The sequence below is a fragment of the Molothrus ater genome, chromosome 13 (assembly GCF_012460135.2).
Source record: "Molothrus ater isolate BHLD 08-10-18 breed brown headed cowbird chromosome 13, BPBGC_Mater_1.1, whole genome shotgun sequence".
In the NCBI taxonomy this organism is placed as follows: Eukaryota; Metazoa; Chordata; class Aves; order Passeriformes; family Icteridae; genus Molothrus; species Molothrus ater.
This window is the reverse complement of record NC_050490.2, coordinates 10697871-10721736: the sequence shown is the minus strand read 5'-3', so window position 1 is coordinate 10721736 and position 23866 is coordinate 10697871. Positions and strand designations below refer to the sequence as shown.

The window sequence follows — 23866 nt, the reverse complement described above, 5'->3', positions numbered from 1 at the left end:
AACCTGAGCTCTTAGGAGTTTACATCCTCTTGGGAAGGATCTTAGCAAAAAGCCACTGTGGTCAAAAGAGCCATCAACATCCCAGAATTCTCATTACAAATGGACACCTTCCTTCTCAGAGGTGATGCTGTCACCACACACAGCAGCGGCAGCTGGATCACAGCTCCCCCCCATCCACCTGAAGCCTAGGGAACTCCCCAGTTCCAAAGCAATCATTAATTCTACTCCTGAGTCTACTCAAGAGCTAAAAACTCAAAGAAAAACAAAAATAGCAAAAGGCACAATCACTGTACAGCTGCTGGAGCTGAAAACACTCCAGTCATGAAGCTGATCTCCCAATCAAGTGTTCTTGTTGTGACACAAGATAATCAAATATGCCACCCCTATGTTTGTGCCTACACATACCCAGTGGGACTTGCTGGAATACCCAAGCCTGCACTCCAGTCTCAAATGTAAGCCAAATTTTTACAGAATGCTTCTCATTCATTCACCCAGGGAAAAAAAGATAGGCTTTTTGCAGTGCTTGATTGTCCTTGTAGAAAAACCTAAAGCAACATTTTTAGCTGCTTCCTTTTAGCTATGCTCATCTCCACTTGGGTGGACCCTCCCTCCACACTCACAGATCTGTTCTCCCCCTCAGCATAGAAGAATTCCACTCCATGCTGTGCCCTAGAAGCTGTGTGTCCAGTGAGGCTGGAAGGACTCTGGCCCAGCACGCAGTTGAGACATCCTTGTTTGGGTTTCATTTCCAGACACCGATCAAGACAGGCCCTGCCTGTCAAGCAGGCTTGGCCAGCTCTGAACAGCCTCAGCCATCTATGTCAAAACTACCTGAACTCAATCAAGAGTCATTAACAGAGAAGCTTTTCCACAGATTTATTGCACATTCATTACAAAAATCATTGGTTCAAGTTTCCATTCTAGGGAATCACCAGGAACAAGCAGTGGCCTCTACAATATGCAGGGTCTCTACAAATAAATACTGTTGGCAAAACTAAAGAGATTTTACATAGAACTGTGTATCAAAAGCTTGTCTGTTCTTTCTCAAATAGCTTAAAAAAAGTCTTGCCAAAACAGGCCTTTAGAAACCACATAAACAGGAGCTGAGTATGTCTCTACAGCAGTAATTAGTACCAGCTGCTCTTGGGTATCTGTTTCAAAAGCCTCAGAAGATGGGTTTAGCAACACTGAGCTATACCAGCACAGCATCCTTTCTTAACCTACCAGGAATGAAGGTGTTTTCAGGGCAGAAAAGGTTGTTACAGTCACTTGGTCAGACCTGCTGTAAGCAGGCCAGAGACTTTCAGTTGCTTGGTGTGCCAGTGAGCAGAGCAGCTCGTGGCCATGTGTGCCCTGCTGATGCTGGCATGGCCATGGGAACAGCAGCTCTAGGGTACAGCTCCTGTGCAGGGGATGGAAGTGGTGAGATAGCACCATTCTTTGTTTAAAAATGTACTCTTTGACTCTGGGTGCAACTTCTACCCACTGGAACATGTTTTACCCCTATCAGCCAAAAACTGAGAGCCCTACTCTTAGATACCTGAAAGAGTGTAACACACAGGTATCAGAGCAGAGGTATCAGGACATCTGAACCTCCCAACAGAGCCTCTAATGCACAAAGGCTGCTGGTGAACCCATGATTCCACTACCCACCACCAGCTTTCACCTCAAGTGTTTAAACCATAGCTGTAACCTGGCAAATACTTTCCAGTTGGTGAACTGAACTGGCAGGTCCCCAGGACTTCACAACCCTCTCACTGGACTCACTGTGCAAGGGCAGATTTTCTGAGCCAAATGCAAGGTGCTCAGACACCCCTGCAGTGGGACTCCACAGGTACCAAACAGCTCCGTTGTTGTGCTGCCAGTGGCTGAGTACAGAGCACTCTGCTCAGGAGAATGGCCCCATGGTCAGCACCAGGCATGGCACAGGACTGCTAAGGCAGTGACAGAACTATCTGAAAGAAAGAAAGAAAAAATATGCAATAATTGGCTTCTAGGTTAAAAACAGTAAGGGAAATGAGGTTGTATGTTTCTCTTTAATAAAAGCTTCACCTGTTAGCACTAAACCAAGCTTTTCCTCTCTTCGGAATCCAAACCCCATCACTTAAATATTTATACAGCAAAGAAAACTTAACAATGTGTGTTTCTTAGAACCAGCTGTTGCTCTGAACAATCTCTATATAAATCCTTTACAGGGAGGCCACCACTTCCTCTACAAAGGTCTACTAAGCTCTAAGTTTATACCTGCATGTCTCTGTATTCAGTTTATTCACCAGGTGTATTCAGTTTATTCACCAGGTGTATTCAGTTTATTTGAACTCTGAGTATAGCACTCACCTTGGACAACTGTGGTGATCTGAGATCTATTTCTCTGCATTGAAAGGTATCTCAGATAAGGCGAAACCAGTTCTTATCTCTGGCCTGTATACAGGAACTCTGGCTGAACTACACCATGTGTTAGGGCAACAGTCAGTTAAAAATGAGTTGTCTTTATCTCTAACATTATGTGCTGCGAGCTGCATTTTTCCAGGTATCTGTTTGGTCTATTTCCTCCTTGTTCCTTTTCCTTATGGGCATTTACTGGCACACAGTAAAATCCATCCTCTGCAAAGGACAGAAGCTCATGCCTAAAGCTCTGGTTTTGGCCAGCTGAAGCCCACAGGCAGTCCTTATGTGCAGCAGTGATCCATGCATCCCTGCAGGACTTGCAGCATCAGGAACTGCCAAAGGACAGGACACCCCCAACCATCCTCCCCCAGCAGTTAACTGGGGACTTTGCCAGGGCTGCCCAAACCCCTTCAGGCCAGAAGGATCCCTTTCCCCAATTCCCAGTGATTTCAAATTCACGTTGTTGCCACTGGAGGGCATCACGTGAAGCCCTTTCAGAAGGCCACACTGGTCTCACACGGGTTTCTGAGGCTGAAACAGTTTTTAAACCAGTTACCGTAATCCACGGCATGTCCAGTGTCCCTCCTCACCCAGTGCTGGAGCCGGGAACAAAGGGCCTGTGAGCAATTAAACAGGTGACACATGTCAAAAGCACAAATACAAGAGTCAATGCAATAGCTGGAATACATTTAAAACAAACACATCCAACCTTTCACTACAGAAACACATGACTTTTAACCTGCTCTCTCTCACTGCCATTAAAACATTGTGGGTAGATCAAGTAGGTCCTGACTTTTATCTCACAGACAGGCCCTGTTCTCCCACCATTTAATTTAGGAGGATAGTATCAGTGGAGTCAATATAGTGCCACTGGCTCCACTTTCTTAGTCCTCCAGATGAATCTCCACAAGAAACTCCTGAAAAGCCTCAAACCACGCTGCACCCTCCTAAAGTAGACAGCAGAGCCTAACCAGGAAGGCAATTCCCTATTCCTGTCTTCAAATCCAGTTGAATCTTTTTACTGTTCACCTCTGTTTCCCAATATCATTCATTAGCAGCACACAGCAAAGCAACCAGGGACCGTGCAAAGGTGAGGCTTTGCTTCCTGCTCACACTTTACTGCAATCCTGGGCCAGTCCAAAACACAACACTGCCTTTTAGTGCATTTTCTCTCCATCACGTTCATGGTGGTGTGCTCAGTTGTCAATATATACTGGGACTCAGCTTACCCACCTTACTTAAACCTTTTCCAAACAAGCTTACTTTTCAAGTTTTACTTGCTCTGGTGGAAGCGATACTGAGAAAACTGCTTCACAAAATGGCTGTAAGGGGCTGCATCCTCTGCCAAAAGGGTGCTCACCCCACAGCTAAATAAAAGCTAGATAAAATCCAGACACCAAGCTATGGCTTGAAGAGCCCCAGAAAGGCTGCACTAGTGGGTCCCGGGCTACCTCACTAAACCACCACCACCACGAGCAGCCCGTCCCGGGCGGCAGCGGGCCCGGCGGGCAGCGCTTACCTGGGCCCCGGGCGGGAGCGCCTCTTCACGGGCCCCGCGCCGGCTACGGCCCGGGGCTCCCCGCGGGACGGGCATCACGGCGGCAGCTCCCGCAAGGGACACGGGGCTCACGGACAGAGCCGCGGGCAGCCCGGGCCTCGGCGCCATGGCACAGGAGCCGCTCCGGCCGCATGGCCACGGGGCCTTTCCGTGTGCGAGGGAGCGCGGGAGGCCGTGCCCGAGCTCCGCCGCTCTCCCGCTGCCTGCCGGCCGGCCGCACCCGAGCACCTCAGCCCGCCGCGGGAGGAGCAGGAGCGGGGCCGGGGCCCCGCCGCCATGAGCTCCCCCACCTCTCCTCGTGGCGCCGCCATTTCCCGCAGCGGGCGCTGCTCCGTCGGAGCGCCCTAACAGAGGGCGGGGAGAGGGCGGGCGCTGCCTACCTGCCTTCCTCACTTCCTTCCTTCCTCTCCTTCTTCCCTTCCCTGTCCGTGCCGAGACAGCGCCTCGGACGCGGAGAGACCGCTCGAAGTTCCCCCCTGGAGTGCGCGCTCTGTTCCCGCAGCCCCGGCCTCACTAACGCAGCCTTTTCCCGAGACATTACGGACCGAGCCGAGCTCACCACGCTCGGCACCCACCTGAGCCCTACCTGCCCTGGGCTGGGCCATGGAGCGGCTTCCCCTGCGATGGCTCCATCCACACACAGCTGAATTGTTGCCTGCAGCAGCCACCATCCCGTGCAGCACCTGCTGTGCTTGTCCACCTCCATTCCTTCCCATAACATGTGCTTGATCCTGCAGAGTGAAGCACGAGAATGACACCCGCTGCTAGCACAGCCCTGGCCACGCTGAGGGAGAGCCACCAGCTCTCAGCAGCTCCTGGGTCTCCAGGATTGGGGCCGGACAAAGCTGCTGTTTCTCACCCCTGAGGTGGGTGTTCCACAGCTCCCAAATCACCTGCACGGCGCCCTCATCCACGCTGGACGGGGCCCAAAGTAGCATGTGAACTCCCTTGCCTTGGAGGGATTTTGCAGCCAGTCGAACACTCAAGTTTTCTGTCAATCTCTAAACAAAATCCCTTTAACATTCCCTTTCTGATATTGGAAAGTGAATCATCAGGTGGTGCCTGGGCCCCCCCAACACCTCCTGCCTTGTCCCCTGTGCTGAGGTGAAAGCTGCAGCCAGGCTGCTGTAATAGAACTATGTCTTGTACCTGTGCAGTGACAGTCAGATGTATTTCATGGTCTGTATAATAAAATGCTTGATGAAGTAAACATTTTGCCTCCCATACATGGATGCATGTAGTTTACAGTGAGGATTTATTAAGCTGAAAATTTCTGACCATGCCCAAAGAGATGGCTTATATTGACATACGGTAAAGGACATTAAGAAACAGTCTGACTTCCTCACAGCCTGTCCAACAGAAAAAAGTGCCTTTGTTTCTGGTGGAGAATTTAAAATTCAGCATCATCATTGTTACAACCTATTCTCTTGCTTTGCATTTCTCTGTGCACTAACCTTAAGAGTTCATATCTGGCTCTTAAGAGTTCAACCAAAAGGCCAAAGGATAGACAGAAATGTAAACACCTATATAAATAGCTGTTTAAATTAGAAACTGATGGTTTGGTTTTGTTTGTTTGGTGGGTTTTTTTGTTGGTGGTGTTTTTTGTGGTTTTGTTTTGTTTTTGTTTTGCTGCAAATGGAAAAGCAGCCATTGGCTTTTGGGCTGTGCTGTCTCAGTCCCTGAGCAGGGTTTTGCACATTACAAATATCTCATGACTGGGTCAGCACAGTGGCACAGCAGTGAGAGCAGGCCTGTGTGGGGCTCTCTGTCTCTCTCTGCTTGCAGCACAAGAAGAAAATCTAAGCTCAGGATGCATCTGATCAGAAGAGGTGGAAGTAGGTCTGAACTTTGCTCAGCCACAGAACTGTGGCATTTCAGGTACACACTATAGTAATGTGACCATATATTTGCAACCAGGCTTAGGACAGATTTTCTTCAGAAAGACAAAATAATCTAAGTGGATCCATGGGTAAGAAGTAACACCCATGAAGCAGATTATGAACAGAGCTAAGCCAATGGAAGTAAATATAACTTCACCAAATTCAATGCATTGGGAAGGACTTTTAAGTCCCAAAGTGGGGCTACTGGTAGGCAGATGGAAGAAATCAAGCCCCAAATCCAAAGTCCCTTTTTTCAGACCACCTTCTACAAACACAATTAACTCTTGTTACAACAAAACAACACAAATATCACTTTGCTAATACCTACTGAGCCAGACTTAAATGTGTCACTGATATTTACTTAACAAACATTGTTACGTATGTACTCTGCTGTGTTCAAAGAACACTTGTTTATTTAGAACAGCTTATTTTAAAACAAGGCTTTGGGTTGTTTGTTTTGTTGTTGGGGTTTCTGTGTTGTTTTTGGTTGGATGGTAGGTTGGTGGTTTGGCTCTTTTTTGTTCCTGGCATGATAGAGCAGCTAAAACTTTGTGCTTTCCGACCTTGCCTTATCGGAGATCTGTTCTAACAGGGGACAGCACATCGGCACTGAGTCTGCTAGCGTAGATTTTGAGGGGCTGGGAGAGGCCGCTACTTTTAGGGCTTGGTTGTCAGGTGAAGAGCACTTCACTCTGCTCTCACAATGTCCTGACAACTGTCTGTATGCCAGCAATTGCAGTCTTTCTCCCTCATTAACCCCAAAAGCCATGTCTGATGTTACCCACCGTTCCCAGCCCAGCCCCAGAGGGGTGGCTGGACGACTCCCCTGCTCCTGAGTGCTCCCGTTCGCGCTGTGTCCTTGCAGTCTGCATTACTTACAGTCAGCAGAGTGTGAAACAGCCGGCACTGCCCGGTATCGGAGTGTGAAACAGCTGCAGTGCCCGGTTAGCAGAGTGTGAAACAGCTGCACTGCCCTGTAACAGAGTGTGAAACAGCCGCAGTGCCTGGTTAGCACAGTGTCAAACAGCCTGCACTGCCTGGTAAGCACAGTGTCAAACAGCCTGCACTGCCTGGTAAGCACAGTGTCAAACAGCCTGCACTGCCTGGTTAGCACAGTGTGGAACAGCCGGCACTGCCTGGTAAGCACAGTGTGGAACAGCCGCACCGCCCGGCGTGGGGACAGCGCTGTGACTCCGTGCTCACCGGTGGCGTTCGGCTCTCCCGCAAGTCTCACCGAGCCTGGCACACAGTGCGGTGGGAGGACGAAGCTCTGCCATCTCAGGAGCTCTGACCAGTATCTGTGAAAAACACCAGAGGCAAACCTTTATGAAAGCACCTGCTTTCTACATTTCTCTTCCCATTTTTTGGCGGGATTCTCACCAGAGCCCTCAGCAGCAGGCAGGCAGCCCCACGACTAGGCCAGGGATTGCCCTGGGGTGGATGCCCACAAGCCCCAATGCTTCCCTGCAGCTCCTTTCCCCCACCTGTGAAAGGGCTCTGTGGGTCTGCTTGTAAAGCTCAGGGATCTGTAAAGGAGAAATTTCATTTTCTGTGTAGAATAATATTACAAGCAAATTAACTTTTGAGTTGTTTTTTGGTTTTTTTAAGGAAAAAAAAGAGACGGTTCTTTCTGGAGGTAAAATTTTATGCAGCAAATGCCAAGAAAATCTTATCAAACGTATTCATTTTATCTTTAGGCTGAAGACAAAGCCATACCTCCTCCCCCGAGCTAGGGAGCTACAGGATCACCGGATTGACGTCATTCTCCTTGGTGATAAAACATGCTGCATGCTGAACTTGGCATTCAGCATGCTCAGGTTGAGCTAAGAGCTAATGTAATGAACTCTGGGGAAGGATTTACATCAAATACCACTCTAGAATATTAAATACAGACAAGACCAACTTCTCACTTGAATAATTACTCACTGGCTGAATTCCTCCTTTTGTTTCAAGGAGGAATCACCTTTCTCACTTCCTTTTGAAAATTGTATGCATTGGTGCACTGTTTCACTACCTCTGTAATAAAAGGATGAAGTGATTTCTGTTAAGTACCACGGGCTGAAGTAAGATGAGTTTCAGCTCTAGCAATGACTCTTGCCACTCGATGGGGGGAGCAAGCAAACCGAGAAAAGGCAGATCGAAATTTCAACAAGTGTCCCCAGCTGCTTGTGCTTGCTAACATAACCTCAAAGGCAGAGGTGCCTGGGAACACTCCTGACTTCACTTTGCATGTGGGAGTACAGTACCAAAGCTTTGCACACATATTCCCACTGCCCCAGCAGCACTGCAGTACTCACAAGCTATTTCAGTTAACTGTGTTTGTATTCTCCTTCTGCCTGTGCATACATAATGTAAGGCTTTCAGCCATTATAAGATATTTCTCCAGGCTAATTTTGAGCCAGAAAGAAAAAGATTCTCTTGTGGTAATAGCTGTAGTAAGCAGCAAGAGTCAGTTTGAAAGACAGGCTTTAGTCCCAGCATTATGGCTGTGTGTTTGAGGGAGATGTTCAGCCAGTGGAAGTTAAAGCAAAGACTCCTAGCACATGAAAGAAAAACGGAAGCAAAGAAGCTGGAAGAAAGGGGAAAAGCGGAACATGAGAAGACCAAAAGACTGGCCTAACACTTACTGTTAAACCACAGGCAGGGCTTGAAGATCCAGGACTTCAAAGATATTTAGAAGCCTCAAAGCTACTTTACTTAGTGGCTCTGGGTTCCCTGGCCTTTCCTAACTCAGTTGCCTTGCTTGCTAAAGAGACAACTGCCATTGCTTCACAGGGTTTGCAGAGCTTAGTCCACTGAGGATTGCATGGGAAATGTTGGAGGAGAGTCTTAAAGATGTTGAACAAGTGGAAAAAAGGAAAACATGAGACACTCTTCCTAAGTAACATTCAAAGCAGGCACCAAGAGAAAGCATTCAGTGGAGTTGAGCCACAGCTCTTTGTTCACAGAGCCAAAGCTTCAGCAAAAAACAGCTGAAACACCTGGACATCCCCTTTGTTCTGAACCAGCAGCACAGGGCTGCACAGGGACATAGCAACAATCTGAAAGCTTGTTTTCTGCATCTAAACATCATGTCAGGACAAAGTGCACTCCATCCTGCTATCATTTAACAGCACCCCTGGGACCCCTGCACCTTGGAGGCATGATGTCACACATGAGCAGAGAGATTATTTGTTTTGAAGCTTGTGAATAGCTCTGAGACTTCATTTCAAAGCACTCCTTGCAGAGTCATGACTCAAACCCTTCTGGTCTCACTGAAGGGCACAACTGACTACTGTGCTGTTTCTCAGCACCCAGCCGGTGATTATTAGATATCTATTACCCTTTCTTCTCTTTCATGCAGGAATGTCTTTGCCATTGCTCAATTCCTTCATGTTCAAGACACATTTTTAAAAATGCTTTATCAATGATTCCTCTACCGAGACAAGCAGAAACACCCAGACAAAAAGGCACTGCAACAAAAAACAAGGCATTCATTCAATTTCAGGAGATTTAAAATTTATATATCAAATTATTTATATAGCCATTGGGTAAACTGCAGGATGAAAGCCATCTTCAGACTTGTGATAAGGTAGCTGTGCATACCACCTGGTTTCTCTTTTTGTCAGAATAAGCAATCATTACTCCAAATTTTGTACAAGGGAAAAAGACATTCACCTAGGACAATTTGCTGAAAACACAATATTTTTTTTTACCAGATCATAATAATTCAGATTCACTTGGAAGCATCTACAGTGATACCCAGGTTTAAAAGCAGGATTATCTGATAGAAAATATGCAGCATGGAAAATACAGCCATTCATTCTGTCATTTAATGCTGAATTGTTGAACCTTATTAAGTTCTAAAACACAAAGCTTTTTACTAAAGCCCTGGAGGTGCATAAAGGACCTCTCCTTCATCATGTCTACATTAGAATTTACTCTTGTGTTAGCATTAAAGCAAGAACAAATGAAAAGTGCAGACACTACATAAGACTGCCAGCCTAACTGAAATTGGGAACACTTCAGTCACACTCAGTTTATTCCAGTGTTCTCCCTTCCATGGTGAAGGACCATCAGTAAAGCCATTTCTGTCCCCAGGAAGTTCCACCACTGAGTGACAGTTCAAAAAGCTGGAAAGGGTTCAGAGCACAGGGCATGTGATGTTGCTGTGTAATCTTGGAGAATAAAGGAAGGGAATCTGGAATGGCTAAAGCATGTGCAATGGGAGGAAAGACATCTGCATCCTGGAGCAGTGAATATCAGGTTAGAGCTATCAGTGCTCCACAGCAAGGCCCTTCATGCTCATGGAATCATCCTCACGGAACAGGCACAGCCTCACAGTGCACAGAAGGCTTCAGAGGTGTGGCTTGGACAGAGAAGCTCAGTGGGAAGTAAGTAAAGATCAGGCATCATGGTTCCAGATTTTAATTATAATCTGACCTTGGCAAATTTAGATGGACAGGAGAGTGAACAAAGCTGCAGTGGCTGAAAATCAGTGTTTTATGTTAAGTGAAATTATTGTACGCCAATATGGACATAAATCTGGCTTACAGAGAGGGTTAATTAGCACAGTTCTACAGTCCAAGTAATGGAAATAAAGATGCAGTGTGAATTTCAGGGAATTAATCATATTGATCACATCTTTTCAGTGATGATGCATCAGGCACTTTTATAGCAGATGAAATTAACTGCCTTTTACCATACATTAATATAACCCAGAATATTGACTATGCTTATGAAGAAATATTTTTTCTGGGCAGTTTAATATCTTTATTGAGGATCTGCATGAGGGGATCAAGTGCACCCTCCTCAGTTTGCAAATGTAGCCAGGTGGGGATCAGTCTCTCCTCCCAAGAAACAAGTGATAGGACAAGAGGAAATGGCCTCAAGTTGCACCAGGGGAAGTTTAGATTGGATATTAGGAAAATTTTTCATAATTCAAGGGTTGTCAAGCACTGGAACAGGCTGCCCAGGGCAGTGGTGGAGTCACCATCCCTGAAGGGATTTAAAACAATGTGTAGATGTGGCACTTGGGGACATGGTTTAGTGGTGGATTTGGCAATGCTGCAGGAATGGTTGGACTCCATAATCTTAAAGGTCTTTTCCAGTCTAAATTATTCCATGATTTTTACCTGCAAACAAGTCTCTAGGCCCACATGCTCATGCCCACACTTCCTCTCCCATCCTCATTGCAGCAGATAAGCAGAGGGAGACACTGATGGTGTGATGCAGTTTTCCCCTAATGGAGACACAGGAGCCTGTAAGGAACAGAAGAGATTATTACCAGGTAGAAAATTACAGCTGGTTACAATAGATGCAATGTAGGGAAATACAATGTGATATTGCCAGGAAAACTGTCAGCCAACTCTCCCTCTCCTTGCAAGTTCCCTGTGAAAACAGGATACTTGTTTTATTGAGCCTTCAATGAAAAGATATTTGCTCCTTCAGCTTTGATTGTAGAACCTCTGGAAGACTGACCAGAGAAGCTTCTGTCCTACTGCTGTCAGTGAGACAGTGGCACAGTCTGGGCACCCCTCACAGGATCTGAGCCCCCTGGCTTAGGCAACATGCACACAACAATGAACTACACGGAATTATGAAAAGAGAATTCCCTGCCCCAATAGCATATAACTGAATTTTGAGTAGGTAAAGAGACCACACAAGGGCAGAAGGGCATGACACTAACAGGAACAAATGGTGATAGCCCATCTGTCTCCCTGGCTTGGAGAGGAAGGAGAAGCAGAAGCAGGTAACACCTGGAGAGGTCACCTCTTCCTTTCTTACCTTAAGGCTGCTACTGCAGTCCCTGAACTGCTCCATCATGCACCTCTCTCCAGCTTCTGCATCTTCAGAAATGGTTCAAAATGTCTCTAAAGTCAATTCCTCTGCAGGAACGACAGTCAGCAGCCCTTTCAGTGCCTTTGGATGCCTTTCTGTTGACTGGGAAGGCTGACAGGATACTCCTTGAGTCCTCCAGTGGAACACAGTGTGGCACTGCATGGAGCTGCAAAGAGGCTTGTCCAAGGGTACACAAGGATCTGAGGGGTTTGCCAAGGGCAGGCCACAAACACAGGGGCTTGCCAGCTACACCTTTCATCACCCTCATGCCATTCAACCCCCTCAACTTTTCCCTTCCCCAGACAAAAAGTATCTTAGTTATTTTTAAAAAGAATTTCATGTGTTTGTTAGTCTGCAAACTGCAAAGTGCATATACATTTCAAATGAAATGGGTAGGACTTGACACTTCTTAAAATATACATTTTATTATTTTCTGGTAGTTGCTATGAAGGTTTCATTCAAATTGTGAAGGTACACAGCCTTTACAAACTTCTTGAGTTGAAGGTTTGTGTTGGTGGCTTTATGTTCTTTTTCTTTTTCGGCAGAGGAAAATATATTGGCTATAAAATGTTGAAATTCATTAGATGCTTAGTATCACCTCTTCATATATGCTGTGGAATGCTTTGTAGAAATACTATATAAAATAAGGCAGACTTTAACAGGGAGTTCAGTCATAAAATGTCATGGGAGAAAACAAAGAGTTCCAACACATTATTATTTTTGTAGCCAAGAGAAGTTCAGGTGGTCCTCACTGGTTTGTGGGAGAACTACTGCAGTTCTGGTGCTCAGACAGTATACAGTTCTTGTTTATTCTACTATTCTCAAGTGAGACCTTTTTAATAAAACTTATTTTAATTAACATAAATCAGACAATATTTAAACATACACATCTATCCTTACAGTGCAATAAAAATGTATCATTGTATAGTATTTTGTATTTGCATTATGAAAATAAAAGGTCTGTACATCAATTAAATGTATATTAATGAGTATGAATCATGTAAATTTATAATGCATCTAAAGTTGGCTTTGGCTTTTAAGTATTTATAAATTCATAGAAAATATTGAACATCTAACAAAATAAATAAAACATAACATTTTAATCATAGATGCTAACGATCAACCTCAAAAATTCTTGTGTTATTTTTTACATTTGCTACTAAATTTCTTAAGGAGAACTCACTTTCAGTAGTGCTCAGAAGTGAATGATTGCACCTTCTGTGATGTGAAAAAATACAGTACATCTATTTTTCATAGATCAAAAAATTCTTTCATAGACAGTTGCATTTTAAATGTCTGATTGTTCTACATAGCTGTCTGAAGTGCTTATAAAAAGCATGTAGCTTTCTCATAAAAGCTGTGAGTCTCTATTAATAGATAAACTTCTAGTGAATGTCCTTTTTATGAGGATTCTCTTCAAGGTCTTCCAGCTTCACATGCTGGTATGAAGGTATCACAGAAGTATGTTCGTAATAAACCCTCTTCAGTACAAGTACTGCAGCAATCCAGTGTAATTCCATTTGGTGGGCTTATTTCATCCAAGTCCACACATGGGACTTTGGGAAGTCAACTGCTGACCTCTTGTTCTCTTGAATGTGAAAGTTCCCCAAGTGCATGGGCTAGCTTTACTGTAATACTGAAGAGACCAAAACAAATCTGAATTCACACAGAAAAAAGTGAGCTTGAATAAATATGCATCTGGCTAGTGAATGACACACCATGGTCTAACTGCTATTCTGGTGGTGGTCGGAGGACTCGCAGGTTCCTTCCATCCAGTCCTTTCCAGTATTTAATGTTATTATTCAGATGCTCCATCAGATTTGGCAGGTCGGCAAATGCTAGGGAAGGGAGGGCAGAAAGTATTGAGCCTGCAGAACCGAAACAGTCACAGATTCTGTCTGCTTAAGTATCACTTGAAATGTCCGGGCAACTGTGTTAAGTAGAAAAGCTTAAATCTGTCATACTGAGGCTTGCAATAGTTTTGGCTGTAAAGCTCTCAGCACTTATGTAGCACTGGGGCCACTGAGAACTGTTCTGTAAATCTACTTAATACTGGTATTGTGAGTCCCAGCAAAGGAACACAGTTTTCCAGGAGGGGCATAGCTAATTATGGTTGTAATTATCCTGCCTCATCAAACCTCAGTCACATGTCATGATCTGGCATTCAGGGGAGTCACATTTCTGACCACTTTTACCATGGAGGCAGCACTTGGAAGGAAACAGCTGCTCCCCCAAGCAGTTTCCAGACAGCAGAAATTTGCCTTGAAGAATAACCAATATTAACATGGTCAAAATGACTGTGCTCAAAGAGCTATCAAAGAGAATGTGTTCTGTTCTCTGTTTACAGAGAAGCAAGTTTAAGAAGTTAAAGATTGCCTGAATCTAGTATATTATAGGCAAGCCATGAGAACTGCTTGTAGCCATACTTATAAGCAATAATGAAGTTATTAATCTTACTTGAACTGCAGGAATCTTCCCTTTTCTCTCCCTTTATTTAGGAGCCATAAAAAAGAAATTTTGTATCACAGCAGCTTCAAATGTTCACAAATTGTTCACATCAGGAAACAGCAGAGTTTTGCTTACCATCCCAGGCATCAAACATATCAATAATGAAGTAATCAATGAATGATAATTGGGATTTGGGGATGCTGCAAGTATTTCTGTCAAAAACTGGCATCACAACAGGTAAACCTTGTCTCCTTTCTTCATCAGTCTGCAAAAAACATTAGTGATTATTCATCTAAGACACATTCTGTTAATGGGCTTCTTTTAGCAGCAGATTGTTTGGCACTGACTATAGCATGCATCTGCTAAATCAGAGGAGGAACCTGAATAAATCTGAAGCAGCAGCAACTTAATCTTGGGCACCTAGTTGTTCAGTTTCAGCAAAAGAGCAGACAAATAGTGCCTTCCAGTGTTTCCCACAAAGGGATATATTTAGCTTCTGTATCTGCACACAAGCTGACCCTAAGTAACTTGGCACACTACCAAGTTATGACTGCTTTGGACCTAAGAGCTGCTCAACCATTGTCAGTCTCTGATGGAGGCAGTGATCTGTCCCCCTCAGACATGGCAAAATACCTTTTGCATTCCCTTCCCCCTTGCTTGGGGTGCCAGGTTCCAACTGCAGTGTTTGGTATATAATCTGTAATAACGACTGCCCTCTCCTTTTCCACATCTTCCTAAAACCCTTCCTCAGCACAGTGTGCTGAGGGCTTACAGCATTTCTTGGAGTAAGTGCTGCTCCCATCCAAACACTAGAACCTGACGATCCTATTCCAGAGGCAAAGCCAGGATGTGGGTACAGAAGACATCCTTGCTCTGTCTTATGGGAGTGCATTTGCGGACAAGGCTCAAAAAGCCCAGTTCCAAACTGAACAACTTGAAAGCTTAGATTTTTCAAAAATTGCACAATAGAAGTTGTCAGCTTTCATCTCTCTGAAGGCATCTAGTTGTGTACCGGCATGAGTAATCCCCATCATTTAAAATAAAAGGGTTATTATTTCTCACATGCAGCCTGAGACATTCTGTGACACCCTCCCTTTTAAAGAGATGCTCACCTGCAGTTCCAGCAGCCTGTTTTAGCTGCCTTACCTGTGCAAAGTACTCCTCAGAGATGCGCCCGGCCCATTCTATGCACTGTTCTCTGGGTCTGCATGGGTTGGAAATGTCAGCACACTTTATCAACATGCGTTTGATAAGGATACGGTTTTCAGGAGACCTGAGAACAGTTTTGATTGACTCTCCATCACCATTATTCTGTAACATTTAAGAATTAAAAACATAACATTAGCAAGGTCTCTATGCACTAACTCAAAAGCTTTTGTGCTTTGGGAATGCTTTCAGCACATCCTGTAGGGATCAGTCCTGCTACTGGCTACCAGATTTGATGTCTGACTGAATTTATAGGTGGATTATCAAAGTTAGCCACAGCTCTGAGCTAGCACTGATCTCCAGTTTCTGTATTCAGTCACTGGCTTTGTGACAGATTCTTTGGCATCTTTGGACAAGTCATGTAATCCCTCTATTCCTTATCTGCCTTCTCAAAAGTGTGGAGAGGATAAATTCATCACTACACACATAGTGATGAAGACCGTGTAGGCAGAAAAATGTAACTCTCTGCTGAAACCCAAGGATTAATGGACTTGCACATTAAGAGTGGAATAGTTGGTCTGAAAAGAGAGACTGACCCAAGATGCAGAGCCACCCTTGGCACACGAACCCCATCAGTGTATCAATCATTCTGACAGCACTGCTACTGTTCAGAGAGTCAGATCCCACATTACCTCCCAGGCATGTTCCTCATTCCCTTCCCTTGCTGCTGGACGCTTTAACGATGGATAGGTACAACAGTTTACACTGCTGTCGACTCAGAATAGAAACTCTTTGAAGCAAGGAACATACAAGACTTTTTTGGCACCTAACAAGGTCTTGCTCCACAGTCAGAGCAGGGAAGAAGTAACAAACAGTAATGATAATAATAATGTGCTACCAGTTCCTGTAGTGTTTTGTACAAAGAGGGAGATACAAAGCAGTAGAAACATTCTGACCTTTTATTAGGTCAGAATAACCATGACATTTTTCAGAAGAAAATTCTTGTGGGGAAGAAAGTTCTTCCTAAAGGAAGAAACTGACAGTCATAAAAAATTTGATAGTACAGAAATGGCTCAGAAATACCAGCTCCACAGGTCTCACCAAAATGAGATGCCTAAACCAATTCTTTTCTCTCATTTCTAAGTATGTGGAAGGGAAAACAGAAGAGATGTATACACCTCCAAATGCATGGGAAAATTATATATGAGAAAGCCAACATAAAGTGATGGAAGCTCCAGAAACACAAATATGGAAATTAGGCATGGAAAATTAGAGATTGCCCAGTTAGAGATAGTAGAGAATATCCTAGTAGGTAAACCACCAGGCATCAAGAAAGGATGTTCACCTCTGAGATCTGTTCAAACCAAAGGCACAGTTCTACCTGCTGGATGCAGATGTCTTGGGAATAAAATGTGTTAACTGTGCTTAGTCCCAGCATCCTGCTCCGAGTGCAGAGGTGTCTCTGCATGTCAGATGTTGGCTTCCTGTCATAGCTTAGGTGACATCATGAGGGGAAATGGGAGGATAAAGGATGCTGGAGCTGGAAAGGATTTTTTTCAGTTTATGAAACAAAAGCAGAAAGGAAACAAACAGAGCAGCTTCTCAGCATGGCTCTTTGAACAGATTTGTATAAAAATAATAAATAAATAAATAAATAAAAAGAAGTGGAACTATCCCATTTGGAACAGGCTGTTTGCAGCTCAGCCTGCAAACACTGCCCTGAGTCACCACCATGACTGGAAAGCAGGCCAGAAAACACACACTGCTGCTGCAGCCAGAGGGACAGCAGACTTGAAAGAGGGGCTGACAGTGTTGTTCTGCTCAACACAATAAATAATTTGCTTTACCCACTCACACATTACAGGCCTTTGAATAAGAATTTGCCAAACTGAAACTCCCAGCTGAAAGAAGGGAAACATTTTGCTTCTTGTTTTCAATAGAAATTATATATTCTTTGTCTTTCTTCCCATCCTTGGGTACAATTTGCTGTGAATCACAAATGCCTTGTGGGGCAGATAATTTCCCTGCAGTTTCTGGGGCTTAAGGGTAGAACTAAACTTTTGTTTCATTTTTCCATGTCCCTGTTTGTGTTTTTACTCTCTGACTGTACAGGTCCAAGCCCTGTTCTTCAGCAGCTGTTCAGCTCCCTGAAGAGGCAAGAAGAGGAGTTTTGCTCTTTGCATGGATGCTGCTGCTCAAACAACAGTCATAAATGTGGCTTTCTAAAAAACATGGTAAGAAAATACAGAAAACCATTACAGCTCCTCCATGACGTTGCCACCGATGCAAGCTTTATCATAACCATTTCTGCAAGTCTTCGCTTTGCAAAAATCATTCCAACAAAATTATACACTGCTCTTACTGGCAACAAAACTGTTGGTTGAAGCTGTTATTGAAACTGGTGTGGTTTTTCAGAAAGAGTTCTTAACAGGCAATTTCTTTGTGTCCATGGGGTTCCAGATGGCTATTGATTATATGATACATAATGTCACCATCATCTATTTTAAAGATTAAAAAAGAAAGCACACAGAAACCCCATGAATGCTGCCAGGCAGCACTGGAGGCTGAGGGCCTTTATTGCCAGAGAATGCAAAACATGCCAGCCCACAGACCTGCCCTTATGCTGCACCCCCAGCATGGCCCCTTGGGAGGGATGCAATTCAGCCTCTGCTTTGGAGCAAACCTTGCCTCCTTTGCAGAAACGGCCAACAACAATGCCCAGTCTCCCCACTTCTTCCATGGGAGCAACTGGGTTAATCAAAATAATGTTTTTCCATGAAAAGATACAGCCCAGGGTCCTGGTTCCAAGTACGACATCACAGCACTGTGATATTAATAGGATCCAAGTGAGTCCCACTCACCCTCAAAGCGAGTGACAACCATGTTAAGCAGAAGGGGATTCAGACCCAGAGGTGAAAGATCAATCTCCAGCCTCTCTTTCTCCACATTTCTGATAAACTTTCTCAGAACACCACATGGGAATTTCCCACTGCCAAGGGTTCCCAGTCCCTGCCTAGGCATTTTAAGGAGGACTTGCAGTGTTGCTTACCCCATTTTCTTCTAGTGCTGCCAAGGGTTTATTAATGCTGTTGACAAACTTGTTGACATGCTCAAAGTGCTTTGTCATTTCTGTTGCTAAGACCATGTCAATAATGACTTGGCGAAGGGTTCGATACTCATTCCTGTTTAAAGAAGGAAACAATTAAGAATGCTGGCTGGGTCACAAAGGGCTGGTTGCTAAAACAAGTCTAACAAAATTGCAACAGACCATTCCTGTTTGAGAGAGGTGCTAGGGGAACAAAGAACAGCAATAAAGGCTTGGGCAGCTGTGTCTCTGTTAGATGTAGGAGTACTTTTGGTGTGTAGGGACATATGTGCTCCAGGCATGACTGGATCTCTAGGAGAAACAGTACCTGGGCAGAAGCAGAGGCACCAGCTGCTTAGGAGGCTGCTAGGACATGCCACACCTGCATGTTCCCAAGGCTTTTAGCACAAACACCCAGCTGTGGCTCACTCTGCAGGCAAGTTTTCAGCAATATTTTTCTGTTGTGTCTTGAGAGAACCAAGGCAGTGGTCATATCCTGCCCTAAATGCTTCTCCGAGGCTGCAAGAGCAACAGGCCCTTCATTATCCTTCACACTGCTCTGTGGCTCTTTCTCTCCTTGTTCTCCACCCACCCAGCCATAGCTTGTCCTCTCCATTCAATGACACAAAACAACTCTTCTAGACTTGCTCACATTAAGATTTATACTAAATTCCTTAGATAGGGTCTTCCCTTTTTATGGACAGGAGAAACTGACTGTGGGGAATTACTCAGAAGTTCTTTGCAGGAGAGACAGAACCATTCTACTCTTTTAGAAGCAAATTTCACAAGGGCCATGGAGAGTTATCCACCAGGCGGTGCCCTCCTCTAGGATGCTTATTTGCTTTATGGTACACAGAAGGAAGTGAGAGATGTAGGTGGGCAGACAAGGGCCCTGGGGGTCAAGCTTACCTCTCCATGTTTTTGAAGATGTTGCATTTGCCATCCCGGGTGGTGAGCTGGAAAGCCAGGGCAGCGTGGTGGCTCTCCAGCACGGCCGTGTCGTTGTAGAGAATGGCGAGCTCGCTGCCAGCATTGCACAGGAAGGAATTTGTTCTTCCTGGGTGATCCACATCGTGCACTGTGGCAGCAATGAGCGCGGCAACCTCGTCAATTGGATCCAGAGTTTGCTGAAAATAGAAGGGTGCTTAGTTTTCCTGGCAGACTCATTAGAAACCCTATTCTGTCCATAAGATTAAGCCAAGTCGCCGAGGAATAAAAGCCAAAACTCTGGAGATCAGTAAGGGTCAGATGTTCTACAGAGAGCAATGGAAAATTCATTATAAGCTTCATTGAACATTGCGTGACTTTTTTGGCCATTTTGTACCTTCTAAATTTTGCCTTAACCACACCTTTGTCACAGCACATCAAATTAAACAAATGTAAAGTAATAAATTAGTTTGTGTTTTCTAGCAACACTGAAACCACCTTCACTTGGAGTTAAGGCATTTGACTTGGAAAAAAGACCAATACTGCTAAAAATTATTCTATTAGCACCCCTTAATTTCCTTTGGCAATTTAATGTGTCCTAATCATGTTCCACTTATGTGCTGGCTAGGTTTACAATTTGAAAGGAATGTTATCCATACATCCAGCTCTTTAATAGCGCTGTCCTGGGTTACAGCTAATGCATATTCTATGGAGAATATTCAATGTTTTGTATCCATGGATAAATTACATGACACATGTTCTGTACTTTCTGTGTCACATTCTGATTCTGGTAGCATGCTGCACTCCAAGCTTTATGTCTCCTTGCAATGGGCATTGCTTTATGCCTGTTTTTATCTACCCTGTCATGAAATACAAACCTATTTGACTCTTAAGATTTTACACTTAAGTGCTAATACTTTATTAAAGCATAAAGGAGAACAAGAACTAAGCATCTCAGAAATATTTTGTATACATTTGGAAACCAGCCTTCGTGCTGTGTTTATACTGGCATTTGTGAAGGATTACAGATACAAAACAATTATATTAAAATTTTTAATAAAATGAAAGAGACACAAGAGCAGAAATATTCCCATTTGAATCTGGGAGCACGGCAGATAATTTTCATTCCAATATGCTTTAATTTGAGGTCCAAATTCTCTGTGGGCCCACTACTACCATTCAGAATAGTTACACTTGGTAGGTGAAAAGACAAACCCTACCCTTCTTCACACCTCCTGAAATTATGCAATGACCTGACTTTGCAGGAGCAGGGAAATTATTCATTGAAGACTGTCAAGAGATTCTCATGGAAAACAAGAGAAGGCAAATAATTCTTTCTGCTCTAGTTCATATTTAGCATTGTCTGAAATACTCTCTGCTGTGTTTTAACTTCTTCCTTCTTTCTTTCAGCTGCTGCTCATGGGATTCTATTTTTGTGGTATAAAGTTCATAGAGAGGAATTTGAGAGAGGGATTTCCTCAGAGGGACACACTGAGCAGCATTCAGTGTAGCTGAGAAAGACCTGTGCAGATGGGGAAATGGCCAGAAACATGAGAATACCTGGCCTGGAAGACCACAGCAGTCTACCTGACTTATTTCACAGGGATTTACAGCACTTTTACACCCAATGTCAAGTCAAGGATTCTAACTTTGTTATCTTAACTCCCATGAAAACGTTTTTTTCTCAGAAAATGGTTCTGAGAATATGGCTTCAATTTCAAAGCCAGAAAATCTTCCTAGGCAAGTTGAACTGAGTTCAAGTTGCAAAAAAAAATATTCTCAGCATGAATTTCAGTGGCAGAATTGGGCTTTCTGTGTTTAGATTAAGTTGAACTCTGTGCAACACAAAAGCAGCTGGGCTATAACTTTGAAAAGATGAAGAGAGAATTCTGAACTTTGATTCTGCTCCTTCTGTTGCTGCAACATTTTTTTCTCTTCCTATGCCTACAGAGGAATGGAAATAACATTCTGGAAAAAGAGGAGGCAGTCATGCTTCTGTGGCATTGAAATGAATCCAGATCTTGTCTGGTTTTCATAGATATTCTTGGGAAGACCAGCTAAACCTCTGGCAAATCAGGGGCTGAAAAAATCCAGTGATGTTCTATCCCCACTTGGCATACAGTATGTGTAAATCAGCCTCTGGAGAGCACACTAATGAGCAGCAGCTCCAAGTTAACGGAATTACTACAGTTTAATGAGCTGTCAGAAGCTTGTTTACAGTCACAAATTTCTCAGCCAGGTGCCCATCACTGGTGCTCTCCTTAGGAAGGCCAGTTCAGAACTTCTACCCAAGACTGTGACTCAGAAATATGTCCCACCACTACTCTACTGCACACACACCAAGCACTGCTTTATTCCCCTTCTCCAGTCTGGACATGTGAGAGCAAAAGTCACTCTGATTTATTCTGGTTTTCATGGTTCTAATACCCCAGTGGGTGTTATGGTAGTGACAAGTAATTTTTTTCAATACTCTCCTCCAATGCAGTCTCAGGGCATCTTCTCCAGTGGGTGATACAGTCTACTTTATGGCCTATATTGTCCTGGGAATCTTTTGCAAAATGACCATCACAAGACATAAGAGATGGTAATTTACTACATTAAATCTGTATTTGGCATGTGCCATCACAAAAATAATTATGTTATTAGCTCACCTATCTGAGAAGGTTTAACTACATGAAGAAGTTTTACTTGAAAATAAGGTTTTCTTATTCTCCCATCAAGAACTCTTCAATTCTGTAATATTAGTACCCATCCTTCTACATATACTGTAAGAGAGATCCTACAATTCATGCAAAGCAGCCCAGTTCTTTGACCTCAGAGTTACCAAACTGGTTGGCACTGGGCAGACATTTGGCTTTTGAATCTGTTTCTGAGATCCTTCTTTGATTGCGTCTGTATTTCCCACCTACATTGTTTCACATAGATGTGGACTCACCTTTACTCTCTCTTTAGACAAGAAGTAAGCAGTAGCATGAAGTACATCTGCTGAATGAGTAGAATTGTGGTAGGAGTTGGAGGAATGGTAGTTAGCCTCAATAACTTGTAACCATGACCTCAGAGTGGATTCTGAACAGTTTAGGAATTCACAGATTCCAAAGCGAGCAAATATTTTGAGACCCAGATAAACCAAAGGCCTGTGGAGAAAAATAAAAGTTTTAAAATGAATGCAGCTGAAAGAATATTATATAGCATAAACAGTGTGAATCCACACAGCATTTTTAGCTAATGACATATGTAATGATGTGTAAGGACTCGTTAGAGAATTACTGTGTCATATACTGGAATTGTAACATACATAAAGTCAAATCCCCCTTAATCCCCCCCCAGTGTCAGACAAAGGTGTCTCCAGGTTTCTCTGTCAGGGAACTGTAATGCACTAAAATTCAATTAATTATCCTGGCTTTATTACCATATGTCTGCTTGGACTTAAGGCAATACTAGCAATATATTCATACTTGTGAGTCATTGAAAATCACTTTACTTATCTTAACAAATGAACTGCTGTTATTTAAGCACAGTAGGAAGCAATCATAATTATACTACCTTTAATAAGAGTACAGGCAACAAAGTACCTCCTTTGTCCCTCTGTGGTCTCTCCAGATCAGTAAGAACAGAGAAACCTACCTGGTGATCTCATGCATGCTGGCTGGGATAATTAAGTTACTGCAATGTACCCATTAAATGCTGTAAATCACACAGACTGACTGTATTTTTACATCTTTCTTTTTAATTACTTATCTCTATTACTTCATTAGAAATCAAAATGCAGCAAAGAAAGAAAACCTAAAGCAAGTGGATGTAAATACCTTCATTTAAAATAAAACCATTTTAAAGAAGAATAAAACCCTAGGGGGTTTTTGCACCTTTTTGGCTCATAAAACCACAGTCTAATAATGAAGTGCATATTTGTTAACTAAGTGCCTGACATCTTTCTTAGACTTTGGTTTTGAATAACTTTCAAAGCTCTTACAGATCTGGGATTTTGACAAAGGGTTTAAGATAGTCAATTCATTGCAGGATCTGGCCTCCAAACTGGTGTCTCACAAAAGCTTTTACCTAAGACAAAGCATGATACATGAAACTAGACCCAAAAGGGGAACTTTTAAAAAGCATGAGAAAATAAAACCAAGGATTTAAACAGAAAGAACAATTTACAGTCTTAGGGGGAGCCTTTGCTACTAATGAAGTATAGTCTGTCAAAGCTGCTGATCTGCTTTTGAAAACTTCTGTGATGGAAATTGGTATGCCCTGCTTTTTATCAGTAAATTTTCTTCAGTTAAGCTTATACATAAAATGTAACCTGCCAAGATTTTAGAATAAAGACCTTCCTCTAATCCCAGAGAAAGGTAATGGGAATTCTGCTGAAAAGCTGTATTGGAACTGTTCAGGAATAAAACCCTCCCAATCAAATGGAAAGAAAATAAAACTTGATCTGTATTAACTGATCAAATCAAGACCAGCATGTTGATTCTGTGTGTAGTTTGCCATAATAGGAATTTGAATCCCCACAAGAAAATAATTTGATTTGTATAACTTTTCTATTCCCGAATAAAGGAAGTCTTTAAAAATGATGCTGTATTGTCATTATACCATACCAAAGATATATAATCTTCA

The 23866-nt window shown here is 43.4% G+C and overlaps 1 protein-coding gene and 1 non-coding gene across 8 annotated transcripts in view; both read right to left on the bottom strand.

The window, feature by feature from the left end:
• Positions 1–859: 859 nt before the first annotated feature.
• PDE8A (phosphodiesterase 8A) overlaps positions 860–23866 on the bottom strand; it is a 126414-nt gene continuing 103407 nt past the window's right edge. For 2 of the 7 annotated variants that reach the window (XM_054516203.1, XM_054516202.1), the window contains 11 exons: positions 22188–22386; positions 19235–19452; positions 18290–18422; positions 15241–15405; positions 14230–14359; positions 11593–13484; positions 10941–11066; positions 7030–7124; positions 4533–6800; positions 2945–3005; positions 860–1955 (listed from right to left, as the gene is read on the bottom strand). In XM_054516203.1, coding sequence (XP_054372178.1) covers positions 13378–13484; positions 14230–14359; positions 15241–15405; positions 18290–18422; positions 19235–19452; positions 22188–22386 — 952 coding nt within the window. In that variant the 3' untranslated portion in view covers positions 860–1955; positions 2945–3005; positions 4533–6800; ... (1 more) ...; positions 10941–11066; positions 11593–13377. Of the gene's footprint in view, positions 1956–2944; positions 3006–4521; positions 6801–7029; positions 9279–10940; positions 11067–11592; positions 13485–14229; positions 14360–15240; positions 15406–18289; positions 18423–19234; positions 19453–22187; positions 22387–23866 lie in introns of all 7 variants that reach the window. The other 5 variants (XM_054516204.1, XM_036389317.2, XM_054516205.1 and 2 more) reach the window with 5 other exon arrangements.
• Positions 3153–3284, bottom strand: LOC118691011 (small Cajal body-specific RNA 15). Its single transcript, XR_004980938.1, has one exon. It is a non-coding gene; the product is annotated as a small Cajal body-specific RNA 15 (non-coding RNA).